The sequence below is a fragment of the Gigantopelta aegis genome, chromosome 9 (assembly GCF_016097555.1).
Source record: "Gigantopelta aegis isolate Gae_Host chromosome 9, Gae_host_genome, whole genome shotgun sequence".
NCBI classification, from domain to species: Eukaryota; Metazoa; Mollusca; class Gastropoda; order Neomphalida; family Peltospiridae; genus Gigantopelta; species Gigantopelta aegis.
The window spans coordinates 51,752,409-51,769,386 of NC_054707.1; the positions used below are offsets into that span (position 1 = coordinate 51,752,409).

Genomic DNA, 16,978 nt, shown 5'->3' on the forward strand with positions numbered 1-16,978 from the left:
AATGAATAAAGACCTTGGTTCTGCTCATATAATAAGGTCAACAAAATGTGTACAAACTCTTGTAAATTATATAAATGGAAAATATTCGAATAAATAGAAAATATTTAAATAAAGAGAGGCGCTAGTATCCTAAGTTAATTAAATAAACCAAAAAGGAAACTGTTTTTTGTTTTGTTTACATTTATAATTTAATTTTTATGTGTACGACCGGACTTAAATTTTGATTGTCCAGGAATGCAAGTCCGGCCCGGACTTGATATCCTGGCAGTCAGACCAGTATTCCGAAGGAACATACGTCCTAGGACTTGCATTCCTAGGTATATTAGACCTAGGACCTGCATTCCTTGGAGACTAAGTCCGGGCAGACCACTGTTCCTACGGACTTGCATTCCGTTTACACAGGTACAACAGCCAGATGCTATTGGCAATCTTCATTTGAAGTTGGGCAATTTAACATGGATTTCAATTGCAGATGACATCGGTGTAGTGAGACCTTAAATTATATGAATCTGCATTTAATGTTAAATACTTCAAGGTCACCGAAGCTTGATATGCCAGTAATACGCAATTATGTTCAGTCGTATTATATCTGCATCATCCAATACTCATGAACGCATTCGTTCACTCCCTCCCACCCCCAACCCAACACACACGCTGATGAAAGAGATAGACAGGGTGGTGAAAGAGGGGATAAATAGACAGTTACAGGATGGGTGAGAGAGAGGGTGAGGGGGAACGCGACAGAGAGCTCGACAGAGAGCTCGACAGAGCGAGCGACAGAGACAGAGAGAGATACATTTGAATTGGACAGAAAATGATTGCTAATGCTTAAAAATGTGTAGAGCTTAAACATATGTTTTATTTAACTACTTACTTATTGTTAACACAGAGAAAACCCCAAGAGTGACATAACCTTAGATGACTTATAAGTTCGTACGTTGAATATCTATTTCATGCATAGAGATGCATTTCATTGCATATCATAATACAGCACAGCACAGCACATCATAGTGTAGCGTAGCATGTATGCATTTATACAACATCTATGCCTATTATAGTCAAACCCGACATACATACAATATATAGATATTCATACATCAATAAATACTAGTCAGTGCCAGGTTTGCCCACTGTTTCATGCACGTAAGCGGGATCGACCGCGTAGCTTGTAGGTCCCATGCATGTGGTTGAGTTAAAGGCATATTGTCACAGACCACTGACCTATTTAATGGTCTAACAAAGTATTACCTGAACAAAAATAATTTGATTTGTCCCTAAATGTACTTTAATTCAACCATCTTCATAACCACCATACTCCATTTATTAATGACATTTTGTAAAAATAATTGAATTATGGCAATGGTCCATAATTCAAAAACTAAAATTGCCGAGAGGGATGATATGGATTTCACTCCATCATGGTTCAGTTACGGTGATGCTATAGCTAGATTTGGTTTCCAACAATTAATGTAATTTTTATTTATTATCCATTTTTAGAGAAATAAGGTGCTTAAATCTATGACAGTTTGCCTTTAAGAGCCTTAGTTTTAAAGATGACTCGATAGCTCAGAACGTATCTTCGCAAGGCTGCAAGTTGCGGGCGATTCGGCGCCACAGGTATGAGACAATTTGTGAGGCGGGATTTGGCTCAGTCGGTTGAGTGCTCGCTTGAGGTGCTTGCGTCGCAGGATCGAACCACCTCGGTGGATCCATTAAACTGATTGGGTTTTTACTCGTTCCAACCAGTGCACCATAAGCTGGTCAAAGGCCGTGGTATGTGTTTTCCTGTATGTGAGAAAGTGCATATAAAAGATTATTACTGCATTAAGCAAATGTAGCGGTTTCCTTTGATAACTGTGTGTCAGAATTACCAAGTGTTTGACATCCAATAACCGATGGTTAATTAGTCAATATGCCCTAGTGGTGTCGTTAAACAAAACAAACAAACATTCAAACAGGCATACAAACATACATCCACACATAACGTAAAGTATTTGTTTACCACTGAATGTTTAGGCACATTAGTTGGTGACAATCACCAACTTCTCTCGTTTGCATATAATTGCAGTGTGACTGTATTGATTTTGTACTGGCTTGGGCTAACATATAAAGCGGTATTTGACGGAAAACAACACCGCCTGAATAGCGCTGCGCATGTTATCAGGACAATTACCTTGTTAATAACTGTACTCCAGGGGACGACTGTATCATATTGACCATTCAAGCCAGTGCCCGAGTTCAATTCCGTACCAGTGAAATTAGTCATTCGTTTCAGCCACGTGGATAGTTCTGTGACATTATTTAAGGATCGTTGCATCAATTTATCTACGTGTCTCTGTGTGTGTCTATGTGTCTCTGTGTGTAGGTTTTTGTTATGTGTGTATGTGTGTGTGTGTGTCTCTCTCTCTCTCTCTCTCTCTCTCTCTCTCTCTCTCTCTCTCTCTCTCTCTCTCTCTCTCTCTCTCTCTCTCTCTCTCTCTCTCTCTCTTAAAAGCCCCCTGTGTCTCTCACGTCTATCCCCTTCCATCTCTCTCCAACCCTCTTGCATTCTCTATCTCACTCGCTCTCATCACCCTCCGTTTCTTGACAAATATTTCTTTTCTTTTTCATGTTGTAGCGGTGGTGGGTGAGTTCCTGTTGTGGGGATTAGCTGTTATTTCTAAAATGATTTGATTGCTTTATGTCTTGTCTTGGGACTGTCAGATTGGATTTGTGCCCAAAGGAAATTCGCGCCTGATTAATCTTGGTCATATTTTCCGAGTTGTTGTCCTATGAGCAAAGGCTTGATAACGATGTTATCTGGTATTACTACAACCCTCACGTCAACGTAATAATCACGAACAACCGTGCAGCCACTGGCAGGAATCTGATCTTCTCCCGATCATTTACGAAACTCATAGCTTTGAAAAATGTATTAATGTTACTTTTATTCGATGCAGGGGTTCGACAAGTAACCAAAACGTATGTGATAGATGACCTTTTTAATTCATTAACGACAATTTATAACTATCGATTACTCAAGGAATCTGGTTACGGCAGTGAATCAGTCAGTCAATCAACCTTTCAGACACCGGTCGGTCAATCAATAATCAATCAATCAATCACTTTCTGAGAGTCAGTCAGGCAGCAGTCAGTCAGTCGGTCAAGTAGAACAATATTAAAACAGTAATTTTAAATACATTTAATTGAACTATAAATTCAAGCGAATTTATTGTGTTACCCATAGCTTTAATTAATGTTGCAATGAACACATATTTGTTGTTGTTGTTTGTTTGGGGTTGTTGTTGTTTTTTTTTTTTGGGGGGGTGGGGGGGTGGGGTGGGGGGGTGCTATCTCTGATGAAGACTAACATAACACAATAGCCCAGTGGTGTTTCTTTTACTAATAAAAGAACGATTGAAATGTGTTGACGAGCACGTATATGATTAATTTAGTTTAACCCTTTCAGACCTTTTTATATGCGATACTGATTTATAAACATGTAATGCAACTTATTTTTTATCTTGTCTTTTGGATATTTTTTTTTCATCTTTTGATCTTAAATATTGGACATTTTTATTAATTAGAAAGTATAATGATGATATTTTCGTTTTGTTAAAAACCTGTTTGATGACTATGATTACAATAGGATTGGAAGATCAGCCCCAAGAACATTGTACTGTTACGTCACAGCACCTAATATAACCGGTTGTAGCCGAAAGGTCTTCAACGTCGTAACCCCCTACATATATCACAATCTAAAGGAAAAAACCCATTTACTAATAAACAAAATTAAAATTGTATTTCTGCCAGAGTGAAAAGGATATTTGAATAATGTTGTGACTGATTCCATGAGTCCAGCCAGTGCACCAAAGGCCGTGGTATGTACTATCATGTCTGTGGGATGACGCGTCAATCTAATTAGAATTATCTCCACTATTACATGTGGATCTAACAGCAGCCAGTTGGAGCTCATGTCCACCAATCAAAACCTTACTTGCAGAATCATGCCAGTGATTTGAAAATAATTTGAAAATATTCCAAATTATCCTGAGCGTATACGATATGTTTCATGTGAATTACGAATGCCTTATTTAGACCAGTAGAACTAATTTTAATCAGCTAACAACACTGCGTAGTCTCCAATGTCCAGGAAACATTTCGTCTGTAAATACTAATTTAAATATTGACCAATCACACTTCGCCTTTTATAACGTTATTTGGGAGCATACAAATTCTAAAAATATCGGGCGAGTCTATTTTAGTGGCCGCAGTACAGCGAACCATACCAATAAGTACGGGATGGGTTATCAGTCTTCAATTTTACATTAAAAATTATTTATTTATTTATAAAAAAAGAAAAAAAGAAGCAAATCAGACTTCAGGTTTACATTACAAATTATTTATTTTATAAAATAAAACATGTTTTAAGGCATTCGTAATTCACACGAAACATGTATACCCTCAGGATAATTCGGAATGTCTTCAAATTATTTTTAAATCACTGGCATGATTCTGCAAGTAAGGTTTTGATTGGTGGACATGAGCTACAACTGGCTGCTGTTAGATCCACATGTAATAGTGGAGATAATTTTAAGTAGATTGGATGATGCGTATAAAAGATCTCTTATTACTGATAGGGAAAATGTAGCGGGTTTCCTCTCTAAGACTGAATGTAAAAAAAAAATCAATGTGCTCTAGTGGTGCCATTAAAGAAAACAACTATAAAAACCTTCATTCCATAAGTCACTGTCAGGCGTTTCGCCACTTGGAGCACTGCATGAAACATCCTTTCCACTTGGTCTGTAAGAGCTCTGTGAATCCAAGGACTGGTTAGACAAACCTAAACATCCACATGGTAGAGATAATTGGACATCTTAAACAGTTGCGTTGACATGCACTCCTCCGTCACGGGATTGGGCAAACAGTGATGGTAGCAGCTCCAAGTTCAGCCAACAAGGTCGCAAACTATTTGACTGGTTCCCGACGTGGCCATTTAGTTTACCACGAAGCGCAAAAACCAGTCTAGCGGACGCTTTTCTGCTGTCTAGCTGAACTCCGATCTGGTATTCGCAAAACGTGAGCGTATCTTGCCCTCATCCGTGGCACCCGTTATGAGCACAGCTAATATTTATCAAGTCACCGACTTTCAGAATTCTGGTAAAAACCCTTTAAGCTTATTGTCTCTCCAAGATAGAACTTAATGTTGAGATGCGTGTGAGAGAGAAGTCGGGATAATGATGTTGCTGCTCGCCAGTGATTTATTTACATTGTGTATCATCATCATCCGTCGCCATGATTTGGGCACTTCCAGCCTTGAGTGCAGTAAAAAAAAAACCGCACCAAACAATCATTAAATTACTAGCATGCCACTTAACCACAACACCGCCGAGAACGGACCATTTATGCTATGCCTTTCACATTAAACCTCTTTTCAAATAAAATCTCCTTGAGGGTTCACTGTATGACGGCATCGGCGGACTTTCTTTTTCTCTATCGATCAAATGTCGAGATAAACATTTCAAACAGCAAATAGCCGCAGTCTAAAATGTGCTGAGGTGTCGATAAACAAATATTCCTTTCCTCTCCTTTAGGGCTCGCACCACAGTTTCAGCCAACCAGTGATTGTAGTTCCATTAATACGAGTATTCCACGTGTTACTTCAGGGCCGTAGCTAGCGGGGGAAATCCAGATTTTTTTTTTAGAAACTTAAAGAAAATTCTCTTCTTAACCGTTTAAGGAGTTTTAGACTATTAACTACTCAGTTGACCCCCCCCCCCCCCCCCGAACAAATCCTAGCTACGGCCCTGTATTTATTCGTTGGGATCAATATTTGTTAGGTTAAGCTAGATGTTGAAAGACGACTATTCCCCACCACAATGGAGCGTTTAATTTATTTATTGTTTTTAATTTTTCGTGTATATAGCTAACAAAGATTTAAGACGGCTGTTCTGGACACACCTCTGCTATATGGGTTGTGTTTCCACGCCATGGTGATTTTCCTGTCCTGAACGGACGAGCCGGCGTACGTCGACACCTGCGCCCATGACAGGCGTGCGCTACAACATCTTGCTCTGAATGTGCACGTTAAAACCTATGGCCTGACCTGACCTGACCTGCCATGATGGTAAATGAGAGAACGGTGTAAAGGCCTCACATCTTTCCACGAAATTGGTAAATCTCACTCTGGGTTAGAGTCGGTAGAGTTGGGACATGAAACCAGAACCTAGAGGGCTGTACACCAATATTTGAACTACTACATCACAGAGTCTGCAACAGTAAACGAACTCTCGAACTGATTGCCATTCATGTATCATGTAGTTGCCTAGATACCAAGTCTTAATACCAAGATGAGAGCTGCTCGCCTTTTCAAATCCCTCAAAAGAAACAGTTTTGGGGTAATGTTGCAAATTTTAGGTGCAACTAGCCTTTTTCTTTCTTTTTTTCTTTTTTTGGGGGGTGGTAGTGGTGGTGTGTTTGTGTGGGGGGTGGTAGCGTGGGGATGTTTTGTTTGGATTGGGTATTTAAAAAAAAAATTGTTTTGGTGAGTGAATGTGTTTTTATCGGGGGGTTTTGTAGAAGGAGAATGTTGTCACATTGATGATGTTTTCTTCTGTCACGGAAGAACATTCCCAATCTAATTCAAAGTAGCTTTACTGGTCTAACAGCATTGCGTGGACTCCCATGTCCAGGTGACATTTCGTCTATAAATAATTTAAATATCGACCAATCACACTTCGCCTTTTATAACGTTATTCGGGAGAATGTTTTCAAATTCTTTTTAAATCACTGGCATGATTTTGCAAGTAGGGTTTTGATTGCTCGAATGAAAGGTCAACTGGACATGAGCTACAACGGGGTGCTGTTAGATCCACAGGTAATAGTAATTAACCAGTGGAGCTCATTTTAATTAGATTGGAACATTCCACATGTATGTTAGGCTAATGTATGTTTTTGTGGCTATATGAAATAATCCGTGGTTAGGAATATTTTGAAAACTACATGGGTTTCGGTGTTTCATTCCATGTGTACGGGACAGTTTAGATGGGGTGTGGTGACACAAATCCGACTGCCGTCTAGATAGCCAACCCTCATTAGGCGAGGCTATCACCGTGTATATAGACACTTCTGTTCTGATCACAAACACTGTTCTCAAGGATGTTTTATTTATGGAATTCATCTTAGATCGTAATACATTGACACGAGGTGTGTACGGTAGTCAATTGGACATGAGCGCAAAACGGTCCTTGCGAAGTGCGGCAAAGATAACGATCGTCAGTTCATATCAAAAGAGGAGGAACGGTCAGAATGATCGGAAACTGTTAAAAAGGCCATAAGTCCGTATTATGTTATAGATAAATGCATTACATGTATACTTTGTGATGGAATCGTTACACTGAATCACTGAGTCTCACGTATTCGTATGGTTAAAGATAGCCCGAGTACTCTGACGGTAAGCGAGCTAGACGGACATTTGGACAGTTATCACGCTCAATTACCGTTAGAGAAGGTCTATATCAATATTGCGTAATATCTGCCTACCAAACGGTAGTCAAAGATTCCCTCTCTAATACAATAATAATCCAATGTTTGACGTTAAATATCTTTACATGCATCATTTTCGAGCTACAAAATAACACATTTTCACATATTAATCACTAATATACATACTACAGCAAGAAAGCCGTCAGAAACTACGTATTTAACTGGAACATTATTGAAAGGGGGTGCTGTCGGGTTTCTTCCTGTATTGTGTGTATTAGTGATTAATATTTTAAAATATTTTTATAAAGGAACTCGAAAATGATTGATGTAAAGGTATTTAACGTCAAAATCATAATTGTATTGTTGTTGTATTAGAGCGGGAATCTTTGACTACCGTTTTGTTAGGTAAAGATTGTGCAATATTGATATAGGTTGTTCTCTGACGGTTAGAGAGCGCGATAACTGTCCAAATGTCCGTCTAGCTCTCTTACCGTCAGCGTACTCGGGTGTCACGGGGATCCTATAATACCCGTAACTGAATGAAACACGATTGGCCAAATATCTCTCCTAACTGTATATCTATTAGATCTCTCTTTAACAGGCAGTTATACCCGCTGGCTCGTCTAGGTATGATTAGAGATAAGATCTATATAAAGTATATATAATATAGCACGTTTAAGCAGCGCATTAGCTACAACAGACGCAGTAACCTTCCTTAAGGGAATCGCCTCTGAAAAACGCGTAGTTCAGCACATAATTGTTAACAAGAATTGGTTGTCTGAACGCGTTTTCGGTAATGGCCCCACGACATCTATCAACACTTTTGAAAAAGCTTCCCCAACTATGGGAACCTTCTGCAGGGGATAGGGAGGAATTAGCTGATTTGGTTTGCCCACAACCTGACACACATGACATGACATACAATGCTTACTGACATTTGCAAACATTCCCTTCCAATAAAACTCTGAGGCAAGTTTACAATGAGTTTTATTCCGCCCTAAGTGGCCAGCAAACACGTCCTCATGTGCTAACAATAACAATGACGGACGGTACTTAGAGGGCACCACAATTCTACATCTTGTCACACATTCCTCACTATCAGGCACAACCCTTTCCACACTCTTATTCATTAATACTCCCTTGTCCATATAATAACCTGACATCTGATCCTCCATCTCACCCTCAGTTAACAATGTAGTGCGAGCTGCCAACAAACTTGGATCAGCGCCCTGCTCTAGGATTAACTCTTGTCTATTACAAGGTAAGTCCCCCCTATCAAACACAACTGGTTCATTTCCTCTCTGCGGGAGGTCAACAGGTTCCACCACACTTAATTCCTCAGCTGACTTATCTACCATTTTACTGATAACCTCATCCACTCCAATTTCATGGCTCACACACGTATCAGACAAATCACAAATATCCTCTGCGTCTCGTGTTACCCTTCTGGCCATAGCCCTAGTCATTACACACGCAGGATATCTAGTCTCATCAACCTCACACTCTTCTATGGGTAAAGGTCTGTCTTCAATTAACAATTGGTCACATTGCGGCTAACAACATTGACTAGTCAAATCATTACCCAACAAATCTCCTATGTTTTCAAAAGGCAAGTCCTTCACAACACCCATAATGACTGGTCCCGTCACAAACTTCGAACACAAGAAAACGTTATGTAACCGGACAACCATATTTTCTCCAGTAACTGAGGTTAAAGCCAAACTACGTCCTGTATCTGACTTCTCAATACCAGCTAAACACTCTTGCGTTATCAGCGACTGACTACACCCGGTATCTCTATAGATTGATATTGCCTTAGGACTCAATTCTTGTTTCACATCACAAACCATACCAGTGGACACATACGGGTTTACTTTCTCTGCCATGGGACTAACCATTAACTCTCTCGATAACGGAGCTGACCTCACTAAACCGACCACTTGCACATTATCGCGTTTCCTTTTAAAACAGTCCCCGACAAGATGGTTATCCTTTTTACAGTAACTGCAATGTGGACGAAAAGTTCGTGCATTGGCTGATAATGCAGGTTTATCCTTACTTTGCCCACCAGGTGCATTCCTTGCCTGACTAGTTGACCAATTAGATGACTCTCCCCGATAGTTACTTTCCCGGGAAAAACCTGGCTGAAATTTCTTCTTATCACCCTGTTGTAAAGAGCTACCCTGTACTGCCTGAGCTTTGTGTATTAACACGTAGTCATCTGTCACTATGCCTGCCTCCTCTATCTTTTTGACATCACAATCCTCTAAATGAATACGTAAGCTAACTGGTAATCCATTTTTAATGTCCTGTAAGATCAACAACTCCCGTAACTCGGTATATGACTCTACCTGATGAGAAATCACCCATTTATCAAACATCCCTGCCTTCTTAGCCACAAACTCACTATAAGACTGACCCTGCGTTTTTCTCAACTCGCTATACCGTAAACGATAATCCTCAGGTCGTAATTCATAAGCCCTCAACGCTGCAGCCTTAACTAGGTCGTACTGACTTGCTCGCTCGTCACTCATTGAATTATAAGCTACACTAGCCTTCCCCTTAAACTTAGACACGGCTAACAATGTCCACTTAGACTGCGGCCAATTTAGCTGCTTAGCGACCCGTTCAAAAAGTTGGAAGAACATTTCTACCTCCTGGTCATCAAATACAGGCACTGATCTATAAGCCTCCGACATGTTAAAACCATTTCCTGCCTAACGTCTAACTTCTTCAGTATTCAACTTTAACTCATGTTCCACTTTTAATTTTGCTAACTGGAATTCTCTATCCCTATCTCTCTCTCTCTCTCTCTCTCTCTCTCTCTGTCTCTCTGTCTCTCTCTCTCTCTCTCTCTCTCTCTCTCTCTCTCTCTCTCTCTCTCTCTCTCTCTCTCTCTCTCTCTCCCTCTCTCTCTTATCTATCTCTCTCTCTTATCTATCCCTCTCTCTATCTTCCCTATATCTATCTCTATCTTCTCTATCTCTATCTTCTTTTTCTCTATCCCTCTCTTCTCTTTCTCTATCTCTCTCTCTGTCTAATGCACGTTCTTCTCTTTCGTACTCAAGCTTTTTAAAAGCTAACTGTTGTTCCATACTCAAGTCATTTATCTCTATCTCTGGAACAATCTCACTTTCTTCCATAACAGGACTATCACCAAAAACTTCCTGGATAATAATTGTCTTTATATCACCTAAGGTTTTAGCTGATGTTAAATCAATTTCCCGCTCACTTGCGATTTCAACTAACTCGGCCTTACGTGCTCGCTTAATCTCCACTACACTGAGCGTAGGCCTATCCAGCAAATTCTTATCCATGTTTAGATATGACGCACTTATTATTAATTAATTTTCTAGTATTTGTAAAAATAATTTATAAAGCCCCCATTTGCAAACAATACTTTTTTAAAATATGCATGTCCCGTTTCAGATCCGGGACGAGCGCCCCAATTTTCACTCCTGTCACGGGGATTCTATAATACCCGTAACTGAATGAAACACGATTGTCCAAATATCTCTCCTAACTGTATATCTATTAGATTATACCCGCTGGCTCGTCTAGGTATGATCAGAGATAAGATCTGTATAAAGTATATATAATATAGCACGTTTAGTTCACTAGAAAACACAACAAAAACACAATACACTTTGGAATCTGTATTAACCTACGCTGACAAATGTACAGCCGCAGTAGTTAATTAACAACAACAAATAATAACAACCCAGAACTGATCACTTAATTAGTTAATCTCTAGGTGTCTAGTTTACACAATATGCTAATCACTTCACCGTGACACAACCCCCACACGTGTGATAATTGAGAAACGCTGCCAGGGGAACTTCATTAATAAAGGAATTACAACTCTATTCCTAACTGGTTAATTTTTAATTAACCCTTTCTACTCATTCAGTAACGTGTGATAATTGAGATACGCTTCCAGGAGAACTAAATTAATAAAGGAATTACAACTCTATTCCTAACTGGTTAATTTTTAATTAACCCTTACTACTCATTCAGTAACGTGTGATAATTGAGAAACGCTTCCAGGAGAACTAAATTAATAAAGGAATTACAACTCTATTCCTAACTAGTTAATTTTTAATTAACCCTTAACTACTCATTCAGTAACCTTGTAACACAGAATTAATACTGGTACCTATCACAATAAAGACACTAACCTACAGTTTACCTACGTCCTCTAGGATGACTGGCTAAGCCTTAATAATTATTCAGAACAGTGAGCCTACAGTATACTGCGTCAGATGAACGGCAGCACCGTCTAAATAATATTGGTATAATACAGTATTAAAATATTTAAAGTCACATCAATCACATCAAGGTTATACAACAGAGCAGAAATGATATTTACCAAGTCCAAACGGACGAACGTTCCCTGGAAGCCTTCCAATATGTTTCTCCCCCATATCTCTAAAACCCTAGCTATTTATCATAAAAGCCGAATATCGCCTGGGGGTACATCGCGGCACCTCCCCCTATCAAGTGATATTTCCACAGCGACCACGCCGGCATATTTTTCTTAGATGGTCAGACTTACTGTCGCCAGTTCGCTAGAGATTCCATGGTCGCGCGGAGGTATTACGTAACTACTGGTCACATGGCCTCCACACCTGGACTGGGTGTTTATTAGAAAAAGCTCGACGACCGTCGCGCGGAGGTATTACGTAACAAGTTGCCCATCTGGGCTTAAGTGCATATTGGAACTGCACACGACCCTCTAAAACAATTAATATCGCCACAGGCGAAAACAAAATTAAGAGCATGTTCCGTCACATCGGGCTAGGTTCAAGACAAATTGTGGTTGCATTCCAAATTTAGACTCTTCTTGTTTGATTAGATAATTTACACTTGGTTTCTCTGTTTATATTCACATTTTCCCCTGGATTCAGATTCTACATAATGGGTAATTTGTTGCAGCTAAGATAACCAGAAAAACGAGTACGCTGATTAAATCTACTGAACAAAACCTGGGGCTATTTTACAAAACCGAACACGTGGGACTTCCAGTGAAATGACAAATCTTTAATCGATTTAGTGGTCTGGTACTGCCTCAGGGGTCACAAACAGTGTCATTTGTCGCGTGAAGGAGTCCAATGTCTATGTGGAATGGAAGAGCCCACTTTTGTAGCAAAGCATTGACATTGTAAACGCGAATGCTATAAGTCCTCACGTTTAAATTATCGCATGACAATGGACACTTTCTAATATTGTCGCTCTATATGCAAACTAAATGATCGAGAAATTGCACTAGCTGCATGCGAAGAATAATGAGTTTTTCAACCAAAGTCATCTAAATAATGTTAGTTATATAGAAGACAAACACTATACCTTGACACTGTGTCAAGTTTGTATATTAGAACCAAGAACAAACCGATGTACAGAAATGAATAGCTCAGGAATAATGAATAGTTCATGTTATAACAGAAGCCATCTGAATAATGTTAGTAATATACAAGACTGAAAATATATATCAAGGCATTGTGTCGAATTTGTATATTAGAACAACAATGAAAAAAACAATGTACAGAAATGAATAGCTGAGGAATAATGAATATTTCATTTATAACTGCCATGTACTATGTAGTAATATGCAAAGTTTGTTTTGTTTAACGACACCACTAGAGCACATTGATTTTTCTAATCATCGGCTATTGGATGTCAAACATTTGGTAATTTTGATATATAGTCTTAGATAGGAATCCCGCTACATGTTTCCATTAGTAGCAAGGGATCTTTTTATATGCACCATCCCATAAACAGGATAGCACATACCACGACCTTTCATATGCCGATCTAGGTGCACTGGCTGGAACGAGAAATAGCCCAATGTATCCCAGATACACCGCGAACGCTTTACCACTGGGCTACGTCTAAACATACACCAAGACACTGTGTCGAGTTTGTATATGAGAACAACCAAGAACATACCAATGTACAAAATTAAAACTCCAAGTAAGAAACTGTTCCTTTCAATCACATGTAAAGTACACTGTTTTAGCAGATTATGTAGCTTATTTAAGTAGCAAATAACGGATTTGCGACCACTTCATTAACACCCCACTTCTCGTTTGTATAATTATAACATTCGAGCTGAATGACACATTTAATAACGTATGACTTTATTGCATATTATTATCTTATGCCATTACTTTACACGTATTAATCAGCTAGCCGTTATGTGTTGCGAGAGGGCCAAAACGATAAAAACCCGTATTAGCTCGTGGGAGTAAATGCGAATTTAACTTCCGCTGTATTTTTTATTTTATTTTTATTGGACCAACTTGGAAAGACGGCATCGCTTCGTTGTGGGTGTTCCTGCAAAACCTGTCTACTTGCTACTGTTGGTATCGGTCCATAACACATAATATATTGTTCATTTACGATTTTTAGAACGTAAATTTTACATAAATGGTAGTGGAAAGAAAATGGCAATACTCCATGTATACCTATTATCGTTATGGGCTAATAATGTAACCAGTCGGGAATTCAAAGTAAATACCTTTCGTTTTGGGCGCAACGTTTAATTCTCTTCAGTTTTATAATATTTTACTGAAGGTAAAATTCACTAACATTATCTCATGGGGGTTTTTGTGTGTGGGTTTTTTGTGTGTGGGTTGTTTTTGTTTTTTGGGGTTTTTTTGTGATCTTCCTTCCAGAAATTGACGTTTATGTCATGAGAGGGGATAAAAACGTTTGTGGTACGACCAAATTAGAATACATTTTAGTACATCTGGTGTTAGCAGACAATATCGTAGTAAAATCATATTGGCCTGGTTCTAGGTCCTAAAACCTATATTGGGCATCGGCTGGCTGTATTGGCCCTCGACTGGTTGTACTAACCCTCGACTAGTTGTATTGGCCCTCGGCTGGATGTATTGGCCCTCGACTGGTTGTATTGGTCATCGACTGGTTGTACTCGCCCTCGACTGGTTGTATTGGCCCTCGACTGGATGTATTTGCCCTCGACTGGTTGTATGGACCATCGACTGGTTGTACTGGCCCTCTACTGGTTGTACTACCCATCGACTGGTTGTATTGGCCCTCGACTGGTTGTATTGGTCATCGACTGGTTGTACTCGTCATCGACTGGTTGTATTGGCCCTCGACTGGATGTATTTGCCCTCGACTGGTTGTATTGACCATCGACTGGTTGTACTGGCCCTCGACTGGTTGTACTACCCATCGACTGGTTGTATTGGCCCTCGACTGGTTGTATTGGCCCTCGACTGGTTGTATTGACCCTCGACTGGATGTACTGGCCCTCGACCGGTTGTATTGACCCTCGACTGGTTGTACTGGCCCTCGACTGGTTGTACTGGCCATCGACTGGTTGTATTGGCCCTCGACTGGTTGTATTGAACCTCGACTGGATGTACTGGCCCTCGACCGGTTGTACTGACCCTCGACTGGTTGTACTGGCCCTCGACTGGTTGTACTACCCATCGACTGGTTGTACTGGCCCTCGACTGGTTGTACTGGCCATCGACTGGTTGTACTGACCCTCGACTGGTTGTACTGGCCATCGACTGGTTGTACTACCCATTGACTGGTTGTACTGGCCATCGACTGGTTGTACTGACCCTCGACTGGTTGTACTGGCCATCGACTGGTTGTACTACCCATCGACTGGATGTACTGGCCATCGACTGGTTGTACTGGCCATCGACTGGTTGTACTGACCCTCGACTGGTTGTACTGGCCATCGACTGGTTGTACTGGCCCTCGACTGGTTGTATTGACCCTCGACTGGATGTACTGGCCCTCGACTGGTTGTACTGGCCCTCGACTGGTTGTACAGGCCCTCGACTGGTTGTATTGGCCCTCGACTGGTTGTAATGGCCCTCGACTGGTTGTAGTGGCCCTCGACTGGTTGTATTGGCTCTCGACTGGCTGTATTGGCCATCGGCTGGTTGTATTGGCCATCGACTGGCTGTATTGGCCATCGACTGGTTGTATTGGCCTTCGACTGGTTATACTGGCCATCGACTGTCTGTACTGGCCCTCGGCTGTTTGTACTGGCCCTCGTCTGTCTGTATTGGCTCCCGATTGGTTGTATTGGTCCTCGAAGTTGCCTCAGGCCAGTACAGCTAGCCATGGGGAAATACAGCAGTCCTCGGACCTGTAACACGGTCAATATGAAAACACCGTTATAATAATAAGATAATACTACTAACCGTTCGAGACAGGCGAGTGCTATGAGCCATACCGTTCCTCCAACAGCCACGTGACTGGTAAACCCGAACACCTGACACATGGTGGAACCGAATATCCACTGACCTGAAAATTATCACAAATTAAATTGCATATAGATTTAGCAAAACAAAATAATACATGGATTAATGAATGAATTAATGAATAAATAAATAAATAAATAAATAAATGAATGAAAGCTAAAGTTTGTTTTGTTTAACGACACCACTAAAGCACATAAGTTTATTAATAATCGGCTATTGGATATCAAACATTTTGTAATTTTGTCTTTAGAGGAAACCCGTTTTATATTTGCCATTTGCAGCAAGGAATAATTTATATAACAGTCTCTTTTTACAAATACGAGTACATCCTATTGAATTGTAATGATTTTTCAAAATTCAAAATAATGTTCTATTGATCATAAACATGTGCTACTTTCCAGAAATACCACTGGCAAAAATAGTGAAAGCCTTTATTGCTTTAGTTACAATGTTTACCCAACGTGTCGCCAACGTCCCACTGCCTTCGTCAGGCGAACATAGTTCTCTTATTGTCTTTGTGATGTCCATCGTTACTCAGGGATAGCCGTTTAACATCATAATTGATATCCTGATTGAATTGGTATTAAACGACTATTCCTAGGTGAATATGGACATTACATAAACATCTGAGAGAATTGCTTTTCCGTAATGAAGACAGCGGGATGCTGTCGAAATGCTGAGTAAAATTGCAACTAAAGCGATGAAGTGTATAAATAAACTCTTATTAATATATATCCAGTGACCGAATTTACGTGTAGTTAAAGACAGACAGCAAAATATGTGGTACGTGTACTGTAATAGATGTGAGTGGGTGGAAATTGCAAGCGATGAAGTGTATAAATAAACTTTTATTAAATAAATATTCTGTAACAGAATTTTTTTCAAAATTAAAACCATGTATTGATTTTTCTCGTAATATGGTTAGCGCTACGATGCATGCGCAAATTAAAGATTCACGATTAGACGTCGCACGACCATCCAATAAAGCGCATTCTAAGCGGTGCAAATATCGCAGGGAGGCTTAATGTACACATTCAGTGTAGTGTTTCACTCATGTGGGAACACTGTAGTAATTTACAATCGCTTGATGGTCATTATGGTGATTTTAGTCATCGATATCAAAACCGATATGCTTTAGCGGGATCAATGGTTAACATTTTACGGGAAACTCAATAATTATAATCGTATTCGTTGTAGCGCGAAAAACAGTCTAGGTAAAGGAAAACAATTTGGGGAAAAAATGCAACTAATACCACAGTTTT

General features: G+C 39.9%; 1 protein-coding gene across 1 annotated transcript in view; it reads right to left on the minus strand.

Moving 5' to 3' along the window:
* Nucleotides 1-16,978, minus strand: part of LOC121381631 (tyramine receptor tyra-2-like) — a 61,762-nt gene that overhangs the window by 10,966 nt on the left and 33,818 nt on the right. The window contains exon 2 of the mRNA XM_041510966.1: nucleotides 15,657-15,759. Coding sequence (XP_041366900.1) covers nucleotides 15,657-15,759 — 103 coding nt within the window. The remainder of the gene's footprint in view (nucleotides 1-15,656; nucleotides 15,760-16,978) is intronic.